General features: G+C 40.3%; 2 protein-coding genes across 2 annotated transcripts; both read left to right on the top strand.

Moving 5' to 3' along the window:
* The first annotated feature begins 53 nt into the window (after nucleotides 1-53).
* cpne4b (copine IVb) lies at nucleotides 54-18,384 on the top strand. The gene is made up of 16 exons (XM_079570680.1): nucleotides 54-346; nucleotides 3,209-3,398; nucleotides 5,384-5,563; nucleotides 6,711-6,782; nucleotides 6,918-6,992; nucleotides 7,474-7,557; nucleotides 7,723-7,812; nucleotides 9,637-9,735; nucleotides 9,810-9,896; nucleotides 10,549-10,608; nucleotides 10,713-10,846; nucleotides 11,001-11,055; nucleotides 11,255-11,306; nucleotides 11,776-11,909; nucleotides 13,161-13,397; nucleotides 17,520-18,384. Exons 2-16 carry the CDS (start codon nucleotides 3,228-3,230, stop codon nucleotides 17,649-17,651), a joined length of 1,662 nt encoding a protein of 553 aa, XP_079426806.1. The 5' UTR covers nucleotides 54-346; nucleotides 3,209-3,227; the 3' UTR covers nucleotides 17,652-18,384.
* Nucleotides 18,385-20,197: 1,813 nt separating this feature from the next.
* Nucleotides 20,198-26,177, top strand: mrpl3 (mitochondrial ribosomal protein L3). Its single transcript, XM_079571506.1, has 10 exons — nucleotides 20,198-20,380; nucleotides 21,511-21,692; nucleotides 21,761-21,852; nucleotides 22,443-22,541; nucleotides 23,906-24,005; nucleotides 24,085-24,145; nucleotides 24,488-24,599; nucleotides 24,711-24,788; nucleotides 24,883-24,960; nucleotides 25,956-26,177. Exons 1-10 carry the CDS (start codon nucleotides 20,292-20,294, stop codon nucleotides 26,103-26,105), a joined length of 1,041 nt encoding a protein of 346 aa, XP_079427632.1. The 5' UTR covers nucleotides 20,198-20,291; the 3' UTR covers nucleotides 26,106-26,177.
* The last annotated feature ends 224 nt before the right edge of the window (nucleotides 26,178-26,401 follow it).

Here is a 26,401-nt window from a genome sequence, read left to right as displayed (position 1 = left end):
GCTGACACTCCGTGCGCACTGGCTGCTGGTCCCTCGGCACGGTGCGCTCTCTGCGGAGCCCGATGGAGCGAGAGGATTACAAACTCCTGTTAAGTGGTGCACTGTCCTCCTCCTCCCCATCTTTTATCCAGAGTCAAGCCAAGCGCACGGAGCACATCCTAGTCGTGGGAACTAGATCCAGCTGGAGGCAGCGCTAAAGCGAGTTGCCATCTGCAGTGGTGGGTATAGGAAAACATTTAGACAAAGAGTGAGGGGAAGGAGATGGGTCCGGAGGCGGTGAGGTATCCGTGATCGTCAAGTAAACGGCGGTGAAGTTCTCTGCGCTGCTTGTCTTCAGGTCGTTGAGGTGAGTTTTTCCCCATGGGTTTAAAAGCACCCAAACACTTGCAATCCTTTTTCATGGACTAAATTAACTAATGTCTGACTGTTCTGTACCCTCTGAGTGCGTTTCATGTCATTTGAGGTGTTTTTGTGAATTGATTGGTTGTGAATAGGTAAAGATGGAATCCTGGTTTAGCAGTTTATGTTAGCTTATAGATTGTTTTTAGAAACCAACATTGTCACTTGGCTTGGATTTATTGAATTAACCTGCTATAAGCCATTTTTAGTCATTTTTCACTTGCATGTATCAGTTTTGTTTTTCCTTTCTCATCATCTTATGCATCACCCACAGCACATGCCCTCCTGCCTTTCTGCCAGCTTTAATAGCCCTGTGAGTTTGTAGACTGCTGTGCTGATTCCCCTCAGTGTCTCTTCTCCTAACCCAACCTCCTTTTCTGTGTCCATCCGTTTTGTTTAACACGCCGCTCCACTGTCACCTGTCATGAATACTATGCTGTATGGAGTTGTGTACTGTCCCATCGTTGTAGTGTCTTAAATGCCTCTTTGCCTCACATAGTATTGTATAATAATCAATGAAGCTTTACAAAAGGGGTCTTGTTCCATCCTGTGGGCATTATAGTTATGTGTTGTCATATATTTCCAAAATAAAAAGGAAATGGATTATGTATTTGCACTTTGAGAGGATTTATTCCTTGTTTGTAGATAAGAGCTGTTGAGCCTTGGAGTTATTTAGAGATGTCTTGCATCGCTCAACAATTTGTGGGGTACGCAGGTGGATTATTTTTGATTTACACATTTTCTGAGCAAGCAAGGTTGTTCAGAAAGCAATCAGTCTCATGTTCACATAAATGCCTTTAGCGTTATCCATAAAATGTATTGTGAGAACATGCAATGCAATCTGTCATGTGCAACTGAAAAAAACGTAGCTCACTCTTGTGCGCTTGGATTTTTATTCATGGGGGAATATTGATAATTATGCAGTCTTAACAAGGACTGCACTTTTATTACAAATGATTGCTGTTGGGGTTGCAACAATTGTAAAAAAAAAAGAAGAAAAAAATCCTTTTTGTCACAATCCTAATTTAAATGTTAACGTAACTGTTCCTAGACACTGTAAATCTCAGTGACACCAGTTTATTTCTGGAACGGAGTGTTAAACTTTGCAGTTCATGTTATTGTACAGTAATATAATTCAATGGAATAATATTTCTGTTCTTTCTGTAAACTTGAAATCTAAAGTTGTTGCCAAATAAGGAATTGCAACACTTTGTGACAAGGTGAAATCTAACACTTCCCTGTCACCTCTGTCTCACAAAGTGCAACCCATGTGTTAACATAACACAGTAATCTCGACTTGCATGGTAAAGATGGCTTTTGCATCCAGCTCTCAAACAGCAACTGGCTGTATAAATCTTCCACATTCCCCGTCACTACCAGTGTCATCTGCTGTCAACCGGAACAGACAGGCATCGGCTGCTGACTGCATACACAGCGCAGTGCCCCATACACCCAAGACACGGACAGGGCTCCTCCACACAGCCGCGTTGTACATCACACCTGCTCTGTGTTCGCCAGTATACAACAATTTGGGGTACTTCTCTAAAAATAATCACTGAGCCCGCACGCACACGCATGCACACACACACACACGCATGCACACACACACACACACACACACACACACACACACACACACACGCACACACACACACACACGCACACGCACACACACACACATTGGGCATGAATTATGGAAGAAAGAGGAGAGAGAGAGACATTCAGGTCAGAGTCAGACCCAGTTCTAAGAGCTCCGTTCCCTAAGGATGATACTACTAGACCGCTACATTAATATTCAGTTTGTACCATCCAGCAGACCTGTGGTTATCCATTAGTTTGAACTTACTGGATGTGAGGATTCCCAACAAATTTCCCCAAAAAAGTACATTATGCCTGTGACAAATAATTACCCATACAGTACATTTCTTAGATAACTGGGGATCAATTTTCATTTCCTAGATAACATGCATATTTGTTTCATCTCTTACAGTAAAGCATGTTTTTTACACTTTGCGTGGCTCGACAGCATTTTTCTAAACAGATTAGTACTCAGCGCCATGGATATGATGAAACATGCAATCAGTTATTTGTCGACTGTTGCCATATATTCACACCGGTTTCTGCGCACACGTCATCAGCAATTTTTGATTTCTCAGGGTTCACTCACAGGTCAGAGGCTGTGCTCCTAGTCGATAATAACAATCTTCGAACAACGTTTATAAAAAAATGGCAACATGACAGTCTTTGAGGCAATTAATTAGGCAAAGTCATTATAATGCACCAGTGTGGGCAGACGATCCCGACATTTACATAAAATACCACCTCTATGATCAAGCAATAATGCAATTTGATGATTTAAAGTGATGGTTGCATAAAAAGATATTCTTTCTTTCGAACTGTCTCTTTCTTTTTTGGTCCATTTTGTAAACCAATCTGTTCTGTAGAAACCTGAGCAGAGATCCTGTGATTTGTTCATTACTCAGCACAACACACTTGGTCCCAATGTGTGCGCCTGTTTCTTGTCTAAAAACATGCATACGTGCACAGTTTATGAACCTGCTGGTTAATTCTAAAATCCATATTTGTGGGTAATTGCGCGTACAGTAATGCGTCTTTGTATGTGTGTCTTTGCGGGGACCTTCTCTTGATACTCTGTGGCTCCAGAGGCCTGACCTTGTAGTGCTGTCTGCTTAGTCAGGGCCACTGCAAGCCACTGCAGTGATTTTCTTCTACCTGGGAATAGAACATGTTAATGATCTTATGCGGTCTATATATAATCCTGTGCATTCTCTCTGTTCTCTCCTTACAGTGGTGATTGTGTGTTCAGCATGAGTAACATCTACGAGTCGGCCGAGGCCACGCTGGGCTTCATCAGCTCTCCGTGCCTGACCAAAGTGGAGCTGAGAGTAGCGTGCCGTGGAATCTCAGACCGCGATGCCCTCTCCAAACCGGACCCCTGCGTAGTGCTAAAGATGCAGTCACACGGCCAGTGGTTCGAGGTACGATAATGCTAATGGTTTTTGCAAAAGGGCACAGTATGTTCTCACAAGCAGAATTACAGCGCAATTACACATCCCCAGGAGTCGTACGAGTATGGAAATAGCCCACTGACCCACATATAGTTGAATGCATTTATTCTAATGAACAACTAAGCACAATCTGCTCATTCAACAGTTGCAGGAGTCCAGACACTCTGGGTGTCTTTTTGATTTTGGTGCACCGGGACATAATTTAGGCAAACCACTTTAGAAATGCCCTGAAAGTAGCTCAAAGCAGGGATCAACAATGTTCATGCTTCAACAAAACATTCACCATCTATGCATCTATTCTATTGTAATTAATATTCTCCACAGCCATACATTTTATATAATAATAATAAATAATGTAGCAATATACATTTAAGCTATTACTTCCATAGATTCAAAAAGGAACTTATAACAATGCATAGGTGCATACACAGAAAATGCTCACACCAAATCAACTTAGGTGAATGGACACCCAAATTGCTCTCAGTCTGGAACCCTGATGCACTGCTGTTCTAATAGTTCTTCAGATTTCCTATGTCTAACATGAACATTTCTTATGTAAAATTTCAAATCAATTCCTTTCTGTGATGTAAATATAATAACTATATTCATCCTACTATTTTTATTAGGTAATTCATCCTCTTAGGTTGAACATGTCTTAAGTGCTGCTCTATGAAAATGACAGTGTGTGGCTTCTATTTGATTTTCATCCCACTGAGTCTGTCCATGACCCAATAATGTACTTGTCACACGGGAAAGGTTGCCACATTGACTTAACGACCCAGTTGCTGATGATTTCTCATACACGCACACACACACACCCAAATACATTTCTGTGCAGAGAGCACTTGAAATAATTTGAAAACGTTATTGAATTCACGTCTGACTTAATAGGTTCGTGTAATCAAGCGACTGTTGTCATGCAGAGGTGTGATTGTGTCATTTCTCACCTGTGCCACTGGGTTCTGTTTACATAATGGATTCTCATTGATTAAACAAGAAAAAAATTGCTTTTACAGACTCATTTAAAATGAGTTTTAAATGTTTTTTTTTGTTTGTTTTTTTATGTTGAAATGTACTCAGCATTCAAAACAGCTTATAATTAATCCTGCAAATATTTGTATTTCTTTATTTCTTGTTTTGTATTGTTGAATGATTGCAGGCTGCTGCTGGAAAAGTATCATGATTATTTCTGCATCATTTAAAAGAGTCTGGCCAATGCTTGATCCTGGTTTTGATTCACTATGTGGGACAATCACCATATGGTTTGTTGTTGTAACATTAGCAGAGTGTTAGCTGATGCAGGGAAGGATATGCACTCTTTGAACAACTCGTCTAAACTCTTGAACTGTGCTCGTCTAGCTTCTGTGGATGTGTTACAATAAGCCTTTGTGCGAATGTGGAGAGGGATAAATGCTATCGCTGTCCATCAGATGTGATATTTTTAATTGGATAATTGTTTTGTGTTGTTTGAGCTTGTGTGTGTAGTGTGATATGTGTGCTATTGAGGTAGTAATAGCAGTGCTTGTGGAGTTTTGTGGCACTTGTAGTGCCTTTGTGTGAAAGGGTTATCAACAATGGACTGAGACTCAGTTATTCTTCTGTGCTGGATTTGTTTTGATGGCGCCTCTGACAAAGCCTTTTTTGTGGCTTTTGGTTGTTTCTGTGAGGCAGTTAGAAACATTTGAATCAATGTTACAATTATAGTTTATTTTTGTAAAGTCAACAGCTTGTGTGATTTCTGCTATCAAAGAGAATCTATATTCTTGATACACCGGTTGAGAAGTGTAAACAATGTGGCAAAGCTGTTTGCTTCAAATTGCTTCAATGTTACTGAGTTTTGCAATCAGTGCAGGCTGGCGGTGGGTGAAGTGTACTGTGTTTAATTCAAAATTCTGTTTCATTTAAAAAGTTGTGTGATCATTGTTTCAGTAAAGTGTATTGTTGATGTGACGCAGGTGGACCGAACAGAGGTGATTCGCAGCAGCAGTGGCCCTGTGTTTTCCAAGATTTTTCTTGTGGATTATTACTTTGAGGAAGTCCAGCGGCTTCGGCTTGAACTTCATGACATCAGCTCTGGAAACAATGGCCTCCGTGATGCTGATTTTCTGGGAGCCATGGAGTGCACATTGGGACAGGTGAGTGCTCTCCGGAAACAGTCAGCACTTGTCCTGATGGGAAAATATATGGGATGGAGCCTGCTGGAAATAGCTTCTCCATTTAGTGTTACTCAATACATTCAAGGTTGCTGTGTGTAAGTGATGCATGCAAGTACACTTGCAGCTCCTGTTTACATGAACGCAGTTTGAGTGTGTCTGAGACCCTGACATACCTCTGACATAACCAAGTGTTTTTATTGCACCCGTGCACCTCAGATCATAACTTAATATTGTAGGTAACTAATAAAGTACCAAGACTTCTATAATAATTATTGTATTTTTTAATTATTTTTATTTATTTATTGAGTTTTAGCTAAGGGAAGTAATAGTGAGTCATTTCAATGTGGATGTTCGAAGATCGTCTGATTTTTGTTTGTGTCTTGTTTTCAGCTTCTTTCATATTCAGTGTTAAGAGTACGCTGACAAATGACCTTAATGGGTGGGATGGAAGAATGGGTCAAATGCAAAGGATGAATTTTACAGTATAGTACAGTTGTTGATTAATGACAAATAAAGCGCCTTAACCTTTATGAGCTCCTCCTCCTATTTTTTTGCATTTCATCCCACAACTCATTATCATAGAGTTGTCAGAATTTCTTTTACATCGCTACTATCCTATTGCCAATCTTTCATTCCATTTAGGCCTATAGTATATACTCTCTCCTATAGTGCGTACATGGCTGTTCTTTTGTAATATTTTGTGACAGAGGATAAATATGTCAAACAACCAAATTTAATGACTCATAGTAATTGTCATGGAGTTACCATGAGTAATGTGATTTGGTAGTTTGACATTATGTTTATGTCACCATTTGCTGATACTCGGTTGGTGGGTTTTTGGTCCTTAATTCTGTTAATTTCACATAACACGGCTCTCACTGTGTGCTCCAAAACATTCTCCACTTCAGGATCACGATGACAACTGAAAAAGGGCCAGCTCTTTTATAAGCTGGCAGGGTATACTTGTGATGAAAGGAAATAAAAATACAATTTGACAGGTGTTGAGAAAGGTGACAGCGGTTCAGTTTTCTTTCTGTTGGATGTCTACTGTATGTCTTATTTTGTGAGAGGAGAACAGCGCTGATACTGGGTTTTGTCTCCTTGTTTTTTGTTGTTTGTGTTTTAGATTGTCTCACAAAGGAAACTGACCAAAGCCCTGCTCAAACAAGGCAACACAACTGGAAAGTCTTCCATAACGGTAACATCCTGTCGCGCTCTCAGGCACTCAATAATTATTTCATGGTGTTGCCTGTTCAATTTGTTCTGTTCCTCATTTCCATCTCATTTTCTTCTTCCTTCCTTTGGACTTCGCCCCACCTCTCCGTGTGCGAAGGTGACAGCCGAGGAGTTGTCTGGTAACGATGATTATGTCGAGCTCTCGTTCAGCGCTCGCAAGCTAGATGACAAGGTCTGTGCATATGAGAGAGCAGTAGCCTTACTTCCTGCTTGAGACACAAACGACAAATTAATATTTAGAGATAGGAGTTTTTATGTGCACCCCATGAGTGTTTGTCGGAGTGCGTGGGTGGAGCACTCTGGGATTAAGGAATGAAGTACACACACAAGTAATGTTGCATTAAAGAGATAGCTTCCCTTTCTCCAAGTCCTACAACCCACCCCAACCCTCCACCCACACAGATAACTTTATTAATTTCTTCCACCATGTGCACACACATGGACACACGCAGCTACGGATGACTAATCTAAAGAAGTTGTGCCGAAGGGGGGAAGATGAAGACTGAAAGCAAAAGGGGAGTGGAGCAAGAGTGGGGAAAGAATAGGGAGAATAGAGGGGTAAAAGAATGATTTTGTTAGTGCATGAATGATTTATGGCCATCAAAGAAAGTTCTAAGGCAATGGCTTACTCGCACGTTTCTCTCTCTTTGAAGGATTTCTTCAGCAAGTCAGACCCCTTCCTGGAGATTTTTAGAATAAATGATGACGGCACAGAATCGCTTGTACACCGAACTGAGGTAATTACATGAGTAAATGAACCACATTTCCACAGAGCATTAAACAAAATTAAAAGTAATTCAACTAATTTTGCTAAAATTAAATCCGGAAAAGGCATTAAAAGCATTAAATTAGGCTTGGTGATTTCAGCTTATACCCTGATTAACTGTTGTCTGTGTGCACAGACGGTGATGAACAACCTGAGCCCAGTGTGGAAATCCTTCAAAGTCTCTCTGAACACTCTGTGTAGTGGAGACCATGAACGAGCGCTAAAGGTGAGTAGTAATAGCAGCTCATTACGGAGGCACAGTCATTTTTATTTAGCCTAAGAACAGTTTGTTAATGTTTTAGCCCCTTGAAGCCCACACATCAGCATGTTGGTTTATGCACTGAGGGACAAAGCCATATAATGCAGCAGATCTTTGTGCGGGATGCTTTTCTTGATCCAGATGAAAATATAAAAGCATGTCATATACAGCAGTTGCTTTTGTACACTAATGGGGTCATTTACCATGTGTTTGCTAACGTGCAAAATGTGTAATATGTGCAAAAGCGGAGCAGTATCTGTGCATTTTTGCTCACACAGTATATACTCATTTATGTATCAGATTTGTGGCCGTAATACAGTCATACGCATAATTTTGAATGTTTAATTAAGTGCAACACGCCCACAAAATAGCATCATTTATTTTTCAGCTTGCACATGATATTTAGCACATCCCTTGATACATGGCCTTGTAGATAGATGTGTGGCTAAAATGACAGAGCGATAAACATCTCACTGTACTCACAGAAGATCCAGGGTCAAGTGCTGTTCTAAGTGATATTTAAAGAACTGTGCACATGTGAAAGAGCTCAGGGGTTGTCCTAATGTCCCACCTTTGCTCTGCAGAGTTGTGCATATTGTGTTAAAACCTCACGTCAGATCTTAACAGTTATTCTTTCCATGAATAAACATGAGCTTGTTCATTAAATATTCAAAGGCGTCTTAACTCGGCATGGCTCCTGACAGCAGGAGAAAGGGCTCACACACACACACACACACACACACACGCACACACACACGTGCGAGTGGCTATGGTTTCCAGGGCTACCTGTTTGAAAGATCAGAGCTATAGTGTGAAATGGCAGAGCTGAGATTTCTATTCAGACCAGAGCTTCCTCTTCAGCAGGCTCTTAGCTGGCCAATGCATAAATGCATTACCCCTTTCTGCTATGTCTGGCTGTCTCTCCTCTGTATTGGCGTTATTGGTTTCATCCCTTCACTACTTTCCTCCACGTCCACGTGTCTGTACGTCCACCTACTCTCACAGTTGTTTGTATTCGATGAATGAAAGCTTCTTCGCTATAGCTCCTTGCAGTGTGTAAGCAAGGGCTGTGAGATAGGAACCACCCTTCGCCAGCCGACATTACAATCCAAAAACTAAGCACAATTGATGACACTGTGCACACTTGAGGTGAAGCCTCTCGGAGTCTGAAGTGGCCCATAGGAAATAACAGGATTACAGCCTCTTGAGATTTTTAATCAAGGCTCAGTTCAGATCACTGGTCACAGTCATGACCTCATGAGAGAAGGTCACAGAGCTCTTCAGTGTAATGACTCATTGACTGCCATTAAAACCCCAGTTTCAGAGCATTTCTATATTTCTTCGTGTGTGTCTTGAGCTGACAACTTTATTGACAAGTATTGATTGTTGAGGCGCTGTGGGACCACTCTCAAGATTTTTTTCCTTTTTGACGTGATCGTTTTCATGCTTTCTGATTGCCTCAGCCTTGGCCTTTTTGACCAGTACATTTCACCAGTGATTGAGACCATTTATCTTGTCTGCTCCTTTGAGAGCAACAAACTATTGTGCGTAAACAGGGACCTCCTCCTCCAGCACACACAAAGCGGTGGCTTAAGCTGCGTTTCACTCAGCATCCTCAGATTAATATTTCACCGCTCTATTGCCCCCCCACTAACACCTCCTTATCAATCTTTCAGCATGGCATTTCCCTGCATGCCTTCAAGTGCATGTATGTGTGTCGAGATGACAGTGTTGCAGCAGCTCTAACTGAATTAATGGCCGAAATATGCATGTGTGTACCTCTTGTTCCAGTGCACTGTGTGGGACTGGGACTCCAATGGGAAGCATGATTTTATAGGCGAGTTTCAGACTACTTTTAAAGAGCTGAGAGCAGAGCAGGAGGGCAAACAGGTAAGTACTCAAATATCAAATACAGGGGGTACTGAAACATGTTCTGACATTTTCCTGAACATGTAATTGAATAGATTCAATGGGAGTGCATCAATCCAAAGTACCAAGTGAAAAAGAAGAATTACAGGAACTCTGGCATGGTCATACTCAACCATTGTAAGGTAAAGAAACATTTAATGATTTTATACAATTTTGACCACATGCAAAGGAGAGAGTTGTTTTTACTATTTTAAAGTAAATTGCAGAATATGAGCTTCATGTTGGAACGCAATTAATAATATTTGCTTATCTAGATACCAAGTATTTTCAGCCGACTAAAAGAAGTACAGTCTTCTTTTGCTCATAATAAGCAGTATACTACTCTGGGTCCTGTGGGATCTACTGCATACATGAAACATTTCTTACTCATCAAAGGTGGAAATACGCTTAAATGCCAGGCCATGAATAATGTATGATAATATTGGCTTGTCATCAGATTTCATCTTCATTAATACACCTCTCATGTACAGTATACAATTCAAGTTTGAGTCTATTCCAGTCTCACCTTTTACATCCTTCCTCTGTTGGTAAACTTTATTTTAGCACAGTATTAATGTAAAATCACATTAGCATTTAAAAAATTCATTTACCATTTGAATGTCGTGGAGACAACAGCACACCAAAGAACAAGTACAAATACATTTGTATGTTTTGCCTTTGGGATGTCAACACACTAATTAAAGAAAATAATGGATCTCATCATTTTCACTGTTTTACATGACTGCACTTTGTTTAACAATGACACGCTCTGAATTTCCATCTTTCTCCCAACAGATTATCAAAATGTATTCCTTCCTGGATTATATCATGGGAGGTTGTCAAATCCAGTTTACAGTATGTTCTCTCCAGTGCAATTCCACAACATACAACATGTTTTTTCTATGCCCGCTCACGCTATGTGACTACATGTGTGCGATGCTATGTGCTTTCCATCCCAGGTGGCCATAGACTTCACAGCGTCCAATGGGGATCCGAGAAACAGCTGCTCCCTTCACTACATCCACCCATACCAGCCCAACGAATACCTCAAAGCGTTGGTGGCTGTCGGGGAGATCTGCCAGGACTATGACAGGTTTGAAAATGCTCCCATCAATCATAATTTATTCTCACACGCGCCCAACCCAGATATTCTTCAGAGGAGTGTCCTTTTGATGAAAAGGCCTCGATAAATCACAGAGTTTATCTTAAGCCATATATTGTTTAGCCCTCCTTCTGTGTCTTTCCAGTGATAAAATGTTCCCGGCATTTGGTTTTGGGGCGCTGATACCGCCTGACTTCAAGGTAGGACACTGGCAGTTTGAGAGACTGTCTTGTTTGTTGAAGTAGCAGCAGGGGCTTGAGCTCTAGTGTAGTTCAATATTTTTAGATTTTTATTTTTTTTCTTGAATGAAGGCGGCACAGCTTGCTTTTGATCCAGATGAAAGGCAAATGCATCTGTCAACCTGTAAATTCCACTGAACGTGCTGTCGGTGTGTTGTAGGTTTCGCATGATTTCGCTGTGAACTTTGATGAGGATAATCCCGAATGTGCTGGTAAGGCCCATGCACATTCATTCATTTTCACCAATGTTGTAGACTCTACTGCCAGTGCCATTTTTCTCCCCCTATACTTCATCCCCCTTCTCGCAGTTTGTCGCTGTCTGGCGTTCAATCCACACATACAAACACACTGCTCCGCGAGTCGTCACTAAGCTGCAGGCGGCATTTGGGCCGGCTCTAAGATACAATGAAACATAACACTAATCTCTATGTGTGAAATGGGCTTCTGCGCTCTTTTCCCAACATAGCTACACTGCGTGCTTGTTATGTGTTTTCTGTATCTCTCTGTAACCGGTCAGTCACCTTGGAGTAACATTACATGCGGCTTATGCGTTTTATTTTAGCATGTAGTTTTGCACGTACAAGAGCCTCGACAGTGTGAGGTCAGCGTTGTGGCTACACAGTGCATAAAGGAAGACAACCAAGTCAATAAACGTTGCTGTGTGTGTGCGTTCTCATATAGGAATCCAGGGCGTAGTGGAGGCCTATCAAAATTGCCTGCCTAAGATCCAGCTGTACGGCCCCACCAACATCGCCCCAATCATCCAGAAAGTGGCCTCTTCAGCCTCTGAGGAAATGCACACCAAGGAGGCCATGGTGAGACAAACAATGAGAAAACAGAAACAGAAATAAACTTAAGAATATTTTACCTATACATGCTTTTCAGTCGTGTGACTTTTGTTGTTATGGTGGCCATTTTGAATACCGAAGTAAAACTATTGCATGTTACACTATATGCAGTGTAACATGTAACAATATCTGTACTCAAGATGAAAATGAAAGACAGCTGACTGACAGTGACATTTTTATTTACTCGTAGTCATTGCTCAAGAAGATAGCAGTAAAAACACGGTCCCAGAGAGTGCATTTATGTGAAGAAACCAGTGAGTCAGTGTTTAAGCTGCTCAAGATGATTGCATGCAACCGGTTAGCATTTAGCTTCAACAGCTCAGCTCTGACCTCCCCAATAGAAAGCCCTGAACCACACTCAAAATATCTAGCCTTGGCTACAACATGTGACAGAGGTCAGAGCTGAGCTGTTACTGTAGTATTTCCTCAGTGTTCATAGATGTGAGCCACACATGTTTTTATCGTGTTGAAGTCAATGGTTGACGCTAAATGCAAACAGCAACATGCTAATGTCTTGAGCAGCTTAAACACTGACTCAGACTCAGAGATGCTGTTGACATGATAAACTGTAAATCACAGAGAAATGTTTTCTGTTTCCTCTTTGATGTGTTAATTTAGTCTGAGGGGTGAAGCAGATCAATAGTAAATCCTGCTGTAGCTCGACAGAGCTGCAACATCTGTACTACATTTGCTGGTTATATCACATAAACGTGTGCACTCTGGGGCTGTGTTTTAACTGTTATCTTCTTGAGCAATGATTACGAGTAAATGCCAAGGTCAATCAGTTGTCTTTCATTTTCATCCTGAGTAGAGATATTGTTACATGTTGTAGTACTGCATAATGCTACTTTGGTATTCAAAATGGCCGCCTATCCGTGATGTCATTGGAAACGCATGTATTGGAATTTCAGCAGGGACAGGACACAATGATGTGACACAAATGAAATATTACACTGGCCATTCAACTAAATAAGGCAAAAAGGCATTAAAAAAATGCTGGAAAAACAGTTGTGCAATTGATTTTTATTTTATTTCAATCATACATTTGTCTGTCTGTGTCTTAATGCATCCCGCCTCTCCCCAGCTCTTCAGCGAATTAGAATAAGTTTTATTCAAATTAGCCTCTCACTGGAAGTCACTTTCAAAAGATATCGAACCCCATCAAGAAATCCACCATCTCTTCCCACCAATTTTTTCTGTTCCCTCCTCTCCCACCAGGAATACTTTATCCTGCTGATCCTGACAGACGGAGTGATCACAGATATGGCAGATACGCGGGAAGCCATCGTGCATGCCTCCCACCTGCCCATGTCGGTCATCATCGTGGGCGTGGGCAACGCGGACTTCACCGACATGCAGATCCTTGATGGCGACGACGGCATCCTGCGCTCGCCCAAAGGGGAGCCGGTCCTGAGAGACATCGTGCAGTTCGTCCCCTTTAAGGACTTCAAACATGTGGGTGTCAGCAATATGTCTATGAGATCTATGTGTGGTTTTGTAGGAGATTTAGATATAATAAGATAGGCCTATATTCTCAGAGGAACAACAGCAATATTGAGAAATAGGGCAAGCTAAAAATACTGGCTATTTAGTCAAATGTGACAGCGCTAGAGGATTTTTGCCTGTTGCTGTTTTTATTGCTGTCAGTCAATACAACATAATAGGGAAATGGACAAAACCACAAGGTTGTTATATATATATATATATATATATATATATATATATAAAGTAGGTTAATCAGGTAAGACATACAAGTTACAAGTTACAGTACCAGAGACACCTTGTTTGAAAGTCTTCTTTGTGAAACAGGCCAAGGCCCCTATACAGACCTCAAGGGACTTCCATCTTTCATTCAGTGTATTTGTGTTTCTACTTCTGCAGAAGACTGTATTTTACCCTTTTTAATACTTGGATGTGTGATCTTGTGGCATATGTAGTGCTGTGAATCGATACATTTTTGCGATTAGATTATTCACACTTTTGATATTTGTCTAATCACAGTATATTTATGAGATAAAACACTCTAAATGAAAGCATTTGCTCACATTTCATGAACAAACAAAATACTATTTCAAAAAATCTATGTGAAATGCCCACTGCTTACACTTTGTAATTTGTGACGCAGATGCTCTGTATTTTTGCAAACGTGTGTGCGCTCTCATACAGGAGTGCGTTTGATCAAAACATATGATGCCATATGGCATTAATCTATGATTAATTAGTTAGTACTTTATTGTCCCCATAGGGAAATTTGTCCTCTGCATTTGACCCATCCTTTGATGCCGCTGGGGCAATTTGTCAGGAGCAGTGGGCGACCGCAGTGCAGCGTCCGGGGACCCATCTGCAGATGTTGAGCCAGGCTAATGGTCAGAATCACCTGACTAGAGGATTAACTTATGTTATGATTAATCTTGAATTAAAGACAATGACTTAACTTTGACAGCCCTAATAATTATGTGTACGGCATAAAAATGTTAAATAATACAAATTATGGCTTTATTTAAAATTGTTTTATGTTTTACTGTCAGGGCCCTGATAGCATAAACTATAAAACATAGATTTAGATTTTGTTGCACCAGCTCACCACAACATTGTATTCCATTCATTGATTATACTTGAAAGCAACATTCAATAATTCAATAATGACAGCAACACTCAATAATTGAAAGAGTGCGAAGCTGCTGGCACTAGCAAATATTAGTCCAAAATAAGGACAAGCTCCCAGCTTTAGAAGTCCTTTCACAATGGATCTGTGCTTGTGTGTAGGTGTCTCAGTAGGAGTGGGATGTGGCAGTAATATGTTTCGTGTGCCCGTCAGAACAGATCAGCTCTCTGCCTGATGCTTGTGTGTGTCACTGTGTGTGTCGAGTGCTATTATCTCAGTTTGCTTTGACAGCGTCTGTGCGCCCCAGTCTGTTACGGTGAGTTTAGTCTGTGACAGGTTGAGAAATTATCCAATTACAACAGTGCTAAACAAGGAGTAAGGGTGAATGTCTCGAGAAGCTGACAAAAGAGTACACTACATGTAATCTAAAGTACAGTAAAGGGCATGATGTGGTGAACAAAAAGATGAGCAAACTAAAGAGTGGATAGAGTCTGTGTGTGGCTTGGAGTGGTCAACAAGAGAGCTGAGCTAAAGACAAAAGGGAGTGAGGGAGTGTGTGACAGAGGTGGAGAGGTGATTTTCTGCTCTGTCGTTTCTTTTCAGAGGGGATTAGGAGGACGAAGCTGCCGTGTGACAGGCAGAGAGGGGGATAACAGGTAGATAGAAGTGAAAAGGAAGAGGAAAGACGGCTGGCAAGGATAGGCAGAAGGGGAAGTCTGAGATTAGCATTGTTTACAGTACAAGAATAAGCATTTTGAGAAATTTGACTACCGGTAATTTATATTAATTTTGGCATTTGGAGTTTTGTTGTACATACAGTGGGAACCAGATGTTTACATACACTATATAAAAAGACTAATTTGCATTTTTTTTCTCACTGACTGGAACCAGGATTAACTTTTAAAGCCACTTTGTAACCAGTTTGTCTGTTTGCTTCATTGTCCATTTGAAAGACCCATCTGCGCCCAAGCTTTAACTTCCTGAGATGTTGCTATAATATTTCCACATAGTGTTCTTTCTTCATGATGTCATTTATTTTGTGAGGTGCACCAATCCCTCCCGCAACAAAGCAACCCCACAGCATGATGCTGCCACCCCCGTATTTCACAGTTGGGATGGTGTTCTCAGGCTGCAAGATTCCCCCTTTTTCCTCCAAACATGACAATGGTCATTTTTTTATATTTTTTTTCATCAGACCACAGGATATGTCTCCAAGCATTAAAGTCTTTATCCATGTGTGCATTTGCAAAGTTCAATCTGGCTTTTTGATGTTTTTTTTGGAGTAAGGCCCTCTTCCTGGCAGAGTACCCTCTCAGCCCATGTCGGTACAGTACTTGTTTCACTCTGGATAATGACAAACTCTTACCAGTTTCAGCATCTTCACCAGGTCTTTTGCATTTGTTCTTGGGTTGAGTATTCACATTTCAGACCACAGTACGTTCATCTCTGGGACACCAAACCCACCTTCTTTCTGATCAGGATAATGGCTGGCCATTTTCATCTTTTTTATACTTGCATATAATTGTTTGAAATTGCACCAAGGATGAACCAGACTTGTGCTTCCAAGGACATGACATCGTCATCTGGGCTTTCCCAAATTGTTAAAAGGTATAATCTTAGTATATGTAAACTTTTGACTTTGTATAAAGTAAAGAAAAAAAAATCTAAAATCTATCTCTCATTCTTCTAGCATTTAGCAAATAGAAATAATTTGGAAAACTCTACCGTAATTGAAGAAAAGTTAATTCTGGTTTCATGAAAAAATGCAACGGTGTTTTTTCAAATAGTGTATGTAAACATCTGGTTTCCACGTAAAATGAAATAGCAGCAATGATCTTAATGATCTACTTAGAACTATGTCAAGCTTGACCATCCGTAGCAGGGCTCCAGACTAACATTTTTGGTTAGTTGAACCAGTATGCCCAAGTATTTTCATTTAGGTGCATCAGGGCATAATTTAGTCACACCACTTTACAAGCGCCTGAAAGCTACCTACAGTAGGATTAACAATATTGAATATCTAGCAATTTACTTGATAAATTAATCTTCCAAAGTTTGCGCCTAGAGCACTTAGCGTTCTGAGGCTGATAATGGAGGAGAACAGCGGTGAGAGGAGTGAGTCTGTGTTGTTTCCTAACTGGCGTGATCTGAAAATGCTCATCTGAGTAAATTCTCCTTGGCAATAGATGTGCACATCAGTGTTTTTACGGTGATAAGCAATGGCAAGGACTTGTGAGTGGCAACATTTTGGTTTCATAATTTAAGGGTTCCTTGATACATTTTACAAAAGGATAAATGTTTAACGATGGTCTTTTTAGTTTAATAAAGCTGAAAGGTTTGGGTTTAGACAATTTAAAATATGATGTATTATGCAAACAAATTAGTTGATGGAATTATGGTTTTGTTTTCTCATGGCCGGTGAATTGACAGGTGCACAAGTGCAACCAAGGAAAAAATATTTCATTTTTTAAATTTTGTTTGTAATTAACAACCAGATTTGGTGCACTCATAAACTGTGTGTAGGAATACTGTATGTTTTAGCATATCTTGTAACTAGTAGAAATACATTTTAATGACACTTTGAAATTCCACTATAATAGTTAAAAAATAAGGTTGTTTTGTTTTTGTTAAGTTACTAAAACAATAGCCCTGCAGAGTTAATGATTAATTTAGCATGGCACAATGATTAAAGTGATGCACTATAAGGGTATAACTTTGTCTTTCCTATAAATGACATTCTGTTGACATTTTGTCATTTGATGACCACCATATTGGAGCCAATCATGCTCCTAGAGCACAAAGGGTGAAAGAACGGATGTTATGAGGGTTTGTCAAATAAGCTTGTCCAATTACATCAGTCTCACTGGTCCTGGCCCATAACAGGATATGGCTGAACAGATGTGTTATGATGCTGGGTGTGTCAATTTATGACCTCATGACCTCAGTCTTTCTCAACATGTCTCTGTGTTTAGGCCTCCCCGGCTGCTCTGGCTAAAAGTGTCCTGGCAGAAGTCCCAAACCAGGTGGTGGATTACTACAACGCTAAGGGCATCAAACCCAAGTGCATCTCTGACTATGAGACGACGAGAACCTTCAGCCCCTGACAATGGACTACTTTTGCACACATCAGTATAAACCATACATACTGTACATTGATGTACTGTATAAGAGATATAAATATAAGCACAAACATATACATAACTACATACAGTAGTCTAGCTCAGAGATTAGTTTGTTCTGGTGAAACAATTTGAACTATTACATTGATGACTATTGCATGCTTGGCCTCAATGGCATCACATTGGGTCTGATAATACTACTGCTTATCCAAGAAATCTTTTTAGAACAAGGGGCAGTATCCTGAACCAGCATGCACTCAGTCCATAGCCCACCCAAAGAAATGACGCTGCTACCTTATTAAGATAACTAGCAAGTAAAGTTGTGTGAGTAGGCAAACCCAAATATAAAGCTGCTTTCAAATGCTAAGAATTAGCATTACAAATGCTATTTATGGAATAAAAATAGTGTTCCTAAAGTGTACTGCATAAATGCATGCATAACTGAGCTTTGTTAATATCCATTATTCTGTAGCAGCTTGCTAGTTATAAAATAAAGTAATGCTGTGTCATTTGACATTCAGGATTGTCTTGGGTGTTTGGGGTTATTTTCTACAGATTTTTGGTTCAGATTTGTTGATATCTGAGCAACACAATAATTGTAATAATTTCTTAATCTTCTTATATTGTAAAGAGTTTTGAGAGGTTAGATAAGCGTGCGTGGTAGACACTCATATGTGCTGAAAACTGTTTTATGTATTATGCATGTTTATTACAATAAAGGCTACTTGATTTTCATGTCTGGTGTTGTCTGTATTTAAATGCATATTTATAGAATATAAATGACTTCAAATTGCATATGGCAATTTATGGAGATGGGCAGATTGAAAAAGAAAATAGAAGAGGCAGGTGGTGGCCTCACCACTAGATTTATTTCTGCCTGAGCCCCAGTCGAAACAATTTGTAAATGCAGATCCCCACTGCGGACATATCCGGGCTATCTTTCACCTCACATAGAGGGAAAACATTACAAACTGCAGGATTGCAATAGAAAAATATTACGCACTCCATACATAGAACCTTACTGATACTTTAGCTTAGCACAGAAAGCTTCTATAAGATATTAGCTCATTTAATATGAACAGAACACCAATCAGAATTGTGCGAGAATAAAATTAAATAGCTATTTATCATATTGGGCCGCGCTGTACAGTCGCACTATCTCTGTCGTAGCCATGACTGCGCCTACCCTCAGCCACTGAATGTTTTTGCCTGCTTATCAGTATGACGCTCGACAGGGTTTGTATTCCTCTTCTTGTGGAAACATAAGCAGACCGGTCCCGCACCAATGGTAAATAAAGTTCTCTCACATAAGACATCCAGACCCTTGCCTATTTTTCATCTATCCTCTTCCTTTCTGACACCGTTGTTTATTCTCTAACAATAATATGTAAACAATTACACACACAAAAGTATTATGTGCTGCCTCACCTGAACAACAGGTGACAGCGGTTAGTGCTTGTGCCTCACAGAGGGTTCTAGGTTCGATCCCCAGGTCAGTGCCTTTTAGTTACGATCTGTACAGCGAGCTCATCTGTGGGGCTGCTCTCAAGAACTACGGCAAGTGCGGTTGTGTTTTGTAGTGGAAACAAAAGCACGTACTGGGTAGTTGATACGCGCAGACCATGGCGGGTGCGGTAGAGTGATCGGGATGTCGTCACATCCGTTGGCCGATTTTACGTTTTCATATTTGATAAAAATGTTATTAAAATCCTATGATTGGCCATAACAATGGCCCATAAACAGGGCATTGCTTCTCTTGTGCTGTAACAGATCTATCATTTTATAAACCAAGTTAGAGGCCTGAATGTATCAGCTGTTGCCTACCATTCACCAAAACATCTGGCGAAAATTGCGGACGTAAACAATAACAGTGATCGCTCGTATTGAACAACGTTTTTTCTGTGTGTATAGATTATGCATCTACCACTAAAAGGGCGTAGGCCTCTGGGGCCAGGACTCCCCTGAAAAAGAGATTTTTAATTTCAGTGGGCCTATGCCATTTAAATCAAGGACAAATACAAATAAATAGATAGTTATATTATTAATTGTATTAAAGAGCAGGTTTAAAGGAACAGGCCACCATTTTTACATACTGAGATGTGTTCTTACCTGAGCTTAGACAAGTTGATATGTACCTGTCTGGTCTTTGTGCGTGCCCGTGGAAGAGCTTGGTCGCTTTCAACTTCACCCACGTTTGGAGCTATAGGCATACATTGGGAGAGGTCAAACGCTAACAACATCTTTGGTTGCTTTGCGTGACTGAGTGCACGCACTAAGACCAGACAGGTACGCATCAACTCGTCTAAGCTCAGGCAACCACATATCTCAGTATGTAAAAATGGTGGCCTGTTCCTTTAATAAGATAATATTGTAATATATATGAAATATTATCATCATCATCATCAACAACAACAATAACAATAATTATAATAATCATAATCACAATAGTAATAGTAATAGTAATAGTAATAAGTAGCTAATCTTTGCGGAACCATTAGTGGGATTGGCCCCTACACGGACATTATTTTCTTACGCACCGGAAGTCGCAAGGGTGACATTTGCACACAGGGCAAATACGAAGGCATGGCTATCAGCAGTTGTATAAATTTTGTTTGATTTGCTCGTATGTTTACGATCAGAATGGCTGGATGGACCTGTCGCTTTCTTCTTCAAAGAGGAGTTGGACTTCTTTCACCTCGAGCAGCGTCTGAAAGGTAATGCTAACCACACTCCTCAGCCTCTGATGCTAACTCTGACAGCTCTCTGTTGTGTGACTTTAGTTGCATTACTTCAGAGGTCCTTTTGTACGTTTTACTATTTTTAGACGTATCAAACTTATTGCTCGAACATATGGGTTTTAGTCTTGATGTGTTTCTGGGTGTTCATCTGTAGTAAATCTTATGAACACCAATCATAATCATGATAGGGTTCTTTCAGAGGGAGATACCATGCACCCATCTCATACTAGTCTTGTATTGGTTCAAGTTGTGCGGGGAGTGTTGGGTCACAGAAGACATTGATGTCCCAAGCTTTTCATCCTTGACACCTCGTAAACATGTTTTGGTTAAGAACCCAAATGAAATGAATGGATGGTCTGTTGTTATGCAATTTCCTTGGAAAAAAGAAACGATCCTCTGTCTTGTTTGCCCACCCAGACAAGGAAGACAAACAACTTATTAATTGACGTTTTTTCTCTTCACCTTTTATCTGTAGGAGGTACTAACAGGTCTGCTCGATCTCGCATGTTTTCTGTAGATTTTAGTGGTTATGGTTACCACGTTCATTAATGACGAACACTACGGTTTAGAAAAAACATGTTTTCTTTGGGAAGTTTCAATAATCTAACTTTTACCAAATAAACAATACAAATTCTATAAGATATCACCCTGTCATAGATAAATGTTAGTTTCTACCCTTCAGAATAGTGACCCAACTGGGTATTATTCTGTTTCCGGTGAATATTATCTTTGTACTTACCGTAAAATGGAAATTCTGATGACAAATGGATGAGCCGTTGTATTCACATGGAGCTGTTGCTAGCAAAAGAGGTAACAAATTGAATTCGCAAATCATTCACACAATAATGGGTGGGTCATTCAGACCACTCAGCTGGGTCATTCAGACCACTCAGCCGGGGCATTTAGACCAATGGGTGTGGGGCATTGGGACTGAGGCATTCAGGCAATGGGGCAATCGGACTAGCACCCTATTAAAGCCTCATGATTTAGAGATTTAGATGTATCTGCTCATGTTCTGGAGAATGTGTGTACATAGTATCTTGGCAAAATGTTGTAAACCTGTTTATTAGTGCTTCATTTAATGTAACATTTTATTGATCTTTCAGGCCTTACCAGTTGGTGGGCTGTATACGGACAATAAAAAGCACAACATGGTTTGAGGAGAACCTCACAGAAGACAATCAAGAATATATGAGAAAGGCTATAGGAGAAGATTACAGAAATATGACTGCTGAAAAGCTCAACCCACTTAAAGATGAGCCTTGGCCACGTCACGAGTGGACAGAAGGTAGAGGTTGTTATAAACCACCAGTGCACTTACATGCTGTTGCTTGACTTAATTTGTGTCTGGCTCAGGGAGCAGAAGAGTTGGCTTAATTGCTGTGAAGTTGGGCATGGTTCCCATTTGGACAAAGACAGGAGAAAGACATGTTGCCACAATGTTACAGGTACAGTGATGTTTATGTTTTGGTAACACATGTTTGAATGTATTGAATGTAAAATACTTATTTAGAGAAACAAGACTGACATAAGCAGTTCTAATTAAATAATCAAATTTCAAATAGAGGATTTTTTTTTGTAACTATGTGTTAAACAATTAAAGAAATGTATTCATAAAGATGGAATCACAGACCAAGTAAATGCAAGTTCTGAAATTTCTATTAGTTCATCCCATTAAACTGACCCCAAGGATGCCATTCTTGTTTGTCTGCCATCAATAATGCAAACCAAATATGTGGCCTGATAAATTGGATTGTTCTGTGGTGCGTTCGCTGAGAATAACAAATACTGAACACTTTAAACTTCCCCCACAGGCTTTCCTTTTGTATTGGCACTGCTTGATCATTTTGCAAAAATAAGTATATATGTTGTAGACTTAGTCTTAGTGTGATATCAGTGCTGCACTTTGGGCAGTTTTTCGAAGTGTGTCATTATGTACATGTAACGGATTCGAAGCCAGTTAAATATCTACTCCAATCTGGTTTTACGTATGTGTTTAGGATGCCATGTCCACTGTTATTTTTTTGTTCTCTTTCAGGTCCAAGACTGTCATGTAGTTAAGTACCTCTCCAAAGAAGAACATGATGGATACACAGCTGCTTTGTTGGTTGGAGGAAAAAATGTTTCGCCGTTCCATGTAAGAAGTAATTTAACATTTCCTGTCCGGTCCTAAATATAGAAAAGATTTGTTTTAAAGCGGACACTATAAAGTTATTAACCTGGGCTTGGGTAGCATACCTCCTGAATCTCGATGAGGACACAAGCCAAAATATCTCAGCCTCGGCAGCACCAATTTATCGCCTCTGTGTGCCCCGGTGTTATGAGGGAGCAGCACTGAATCACTGGAATACTAATTAATGAATAATTGTTTAGCCACAGGCATAATTTAAGAAAGAACAAAGGAAATGTGGAGTGAAAACATGTTTGCAAGCAAAGAAATGCCTTGTAATAAGTTCATTGTTCATTTTTTTTTTTTTTGAATAACCCTGACTTTGCAATGTGTGCCCATGCAAGCTCCTAGCATTTCTATGGCAATTCATAATTTGTTTCCGAAAATAATTTGACTTGGTCAGTGTACACTTTGCATTGTTTTGTAAAGAAAATATTTTTTTAATGTAAACGCAGAATCATTTGAATAATTGCCTATTGTATTGTCTCTTGATTTAAAAACTTGTATTAACTTTTTCATATCACGTTTAAATAATGTTGCGCAAACAGCTATCATAACTTACTTATCGTAGCCCTCTCGTATTATACAACCTTATAAACTTTACCCATTTAGCCATGTACTATATCTTATATCATAGCTGTATTTTTCCCATACTCATTTGCATGATTGGCTTTATATTACTTAAGCAAGTCGGAAATAATACACGCCCACAAACCTCCAGCGGCTTTCATTTTCTCTCAGCTGTCTAAATGAACGCAGCAATGAGATTTTTATTGCCACTGAGTTTCACTAACTGCGACACCCTCCCTTCATCTCAAAGGAACCGTGATGGCCTTAATCAACTGTAGCTTCCTATTACTGACTGGACTATCTATTGGGGAAGACGGAGAATGCATCAGCCCATTTAGTCCCTTGGTCAGCTTAGACGATACATTTGGCTCCATCTTTTGCGCATCATCATTCTCTAGATTAAGGTCTGATTTATTCATTGCTGCTGGTCAGATACATTAACGCCTGTTTTGAGATTTTACTCTGAATGCCTCTCAAAGCGCACTTCAGTTTGGAGTTTGTCAGAGTGAGGCTCTTTGGCAGGAGCCTTTTCAGTCAACAGAAGGGGGAGAGGGGGGGCTGAGATGAGAGGGAGCTGAGTGAAGGCAAATGTCAGACGTTAGCTGCCAAGAGTATGTGCGTGGTCCGCTGGCATGTGAGGTTGTAACAGACTATCGGCCAATTTAAAAATGTTAAAGTCCAAGTGGGGGCCAGATGCATGCTTGTGTGTGACTATTTTTAATGCCCATCCATAACCTGCTATTATTGATCTTGACTGATAGAGGTCGGAGTCGCAAATTGAGATGTTCAGGAATGCAGGAGTGCCGCCAAAACAGAAAGTCAGCACCTTTAAAGTCTCTGATAATGCCATCATCAAGCCAGGTATTTGCACCACGTGACACTGTTGAGCACTGCTGTCCGATGCCCAACAGTGACTTTCAATGCCCTTTTCTGCCCTCAGGAACCCCTCTGTATGCAGCACATTTCCGTCCAGGCCAATATGTGGATATAACAGGAACAACGTAAACCAGCTTTTTCACCTATCTGTCAAAATGTCTTTGATATGGAACTCGGCTTCTCTGAACCTCATGAAAAACTAGAAATATTAGCAAAGACCTCTGTGCAGTCAGTAGATGTGTCATGTTTAAAAAAAATATATATATATATATATATATATATAATTATAGTGATTTTTTTTTTTTTTTACTTTCTTTCCCCGAGCCTTTATGACTAGAGTTCTTTTTGGTGTCTTATTTTGCTATGGATGTCCTTAGTGTATTCATAATGATCTGAATACACAAATGCTAACAAACAAAGTCCGCTGAAACTATTTATAATTGATCCATTATGCACTCTGTGTCCAGAATTGGTAAAGGCTTTCAGGGCGTAATGAAAAGATGGGGGTTCAAAGGCCAGCCGGCAAGCCACGGTCAAACCAAGACTCATCGAAGGCCGGGAGCATCAGGACCAGGAGGGGTGAGGCACGCACATACTTGCTCATGTTCTTGTAAAGTGCTTATCGCAGCCAGATATGAACAGTTGGCTCCCACTAATCCACTAATTTGTGTGTTCGTCATCTGTGTCCAGGATCCAGCCAAAGTTTGGAAAGGGAAAAAGATGCCGGGGCAGATGGGCAACGTTACCAAAACAGCTCTCGGGCTGAAGGTACATGCTCGGTGTGCTTTGAACTTGTGCTGTCCTTGATTGTAATTACTGTTCAATATTCCCATGTGTCTTCTCCTTATCCCTCTCCCTGCAGATATGGAGGGTCAATACTAAGTGTAATGTGCTTTATGTGCACGGCTCCGTCCCTGGACACAGGAATTGCTTAGTGAAGGTAAAATAATAATTATGCTTATCCAGAGTGAAGTTAAATGTCAAAGGCCAATCCACGTGCTTAGTGTAACAGTGGAGACAGGTGACCTTGCACCTGTAAGTGCCATCACACCTGGAGACCGTGTGATCCATCTTTATCTGCAGTGTGCTGCATCAGCAGTGTGTGTGAGTCTGTGTGAGTGTGTGTGGACCTTAATGATCTCCATAATATCCCAGCATCTATCTTCATGCACAGCATGTGGGCTATGACTTTTACAGACACACACAAACATGCAGATATTTGTTTCCCTGGTGAACGGTAATGAATACAAATGTGTGTGGCTTTTCTCCCACTCAGCGTTTCTATTTTACATTTTTTTTGTCTGTAGGATTTTAACCTTGATATTGCATTAATTTCTGTAGTGTCACCCCAAGCCACAAATGACTACCCTTAACATAACCTCGAAACTCTTATCTCCCAAATTGAATGATTTATGTTGTGAGGACATGACTTTTGTTCCCATAAGCCAACCAGTCCCACAAGTCATTAATATTCCACAGTTGTACTGCTTCAGCATACTGTATGTGCGATGTATGACCAATGTCTACAAATGCATTTACTATTTTTTTTAAACGTTTTTATTAACGTATGGCTTATTTTTGCATGTATTTAAAATATGGAGAGGTTTTGTCTGTGAAGCCTCAGCTGTTTCCCTTTTGATTTTGAAGCTGCCCTTTATTCCTGTGTTTCTTTCTTGTGTGCACTGTGCAGTAGTTAACTTTGTTAAATGTAGTTCTGTAGAAGAAAATCAGGTTTGTGCCTCTCTTGAACTGCACGCATCCTCAGAATTGCTTCATAAATCTATTTTAGTACTCTGCGCAGTTAAGATGATATGGTGTATGCAAAACAAAGATAAATTAGTGAAGGCTCAAATCCTTTATTTGCTCTACACACAACTTCACAACAATTATGTGCTAATAAACTAGTAATTTATGGTTGCGTATGTGACATTTCAGATACGGGACACAGTCTTGCCGACCCGTCAGTCCAGTGTGTTGAGCCCGCCTTTCCCCACATACTTCACAGAGGAGGAAGAGGAGCTTTCGGAAGACCTGTATGATGAAAGCCTGTTTGTTCACACAGAGCCTTCATTAACGCTCTCATAGCCGCGCACAGACTGGCCATCTGTTTTATAGCTCCAAGTGTCTCTGTCTCATGTAATTAAAGTGGTAAAGTAAGTCCTTGTCACGTTACGACTCTTCTCTGTGTGTGATGAAACAGTGCAGCTTGACTCTTCCAAGTGGTTATCCGGTTATTATAGCCCCCACTTTTGCAGAAACCATGGTAACTGAAGGAGTGATGTCACTAGAGGATCCCCAAGCACAAAGAGAAAAGAAGAAAGACAATCAAAATAAGGGAGTGCCCAGCCTATTGCAGAATGTGCAATATCTATGCAGGACAC

Source organism: Gobius niger (genome assembly GCF_951799975.1).
Source record: "Gobius niger genome assembly, chromosome: 14".
Classification (NCBI taxonomy): domain Eukaryota; kingdom Metazoa; phylum Chordata; class Actinopteri; order Gobiiformes; family Gobiidae; genus Gobius; species Gobius niger.
Note: the sequence above shows the minus strand (reverse complement) of the source record. Positions and strands in the feature narration are given on the sequence as shown.

Coding starts and splice junctions, on each gene's coding strand:
- cpne4b (XM_079570680.1), top strand. CDS start 3,228: ATGAGTAACATCTACGAGTCGGCCGAGGCCACGCTGGGCTTCATCAGC. Junction 3,399..5,383: donor CACACGGCCAGTGGTTCGAG/GTACGATAATGC, acceptor GATGTGACGCAG/GTGGACCGAACAGAGGTGAT. Junction 6,783..6,917: donor CTGGAAAGTCTTCCATAACG/GTAACATCCTGT, acceptor CCGTGTGCGAAG/GTGACAGCCGAGGAGTTGTC.
- mrpl3 (XM_079571506.1), top strand. CDS start 20,292: ATGTTTACGATCAGAATGGCTGGATGGACCTGTCGCTTTCTTCTTCAA. Junction 22,542..23,905: donor AAAATGTTTCGCCGTTCCAT/GTAAGAAGTAAT, acceptor CTTGACTGATAG/AGGTCGGAGTCGCAAATTGA. Junction 24,600..24,710: donor GAGCATCAGGACCAGGAGGG/GTGAGGCACGCA, acceptor ATCTGTGTCCAG/GATCCAGCCAAAGTTTGGAA.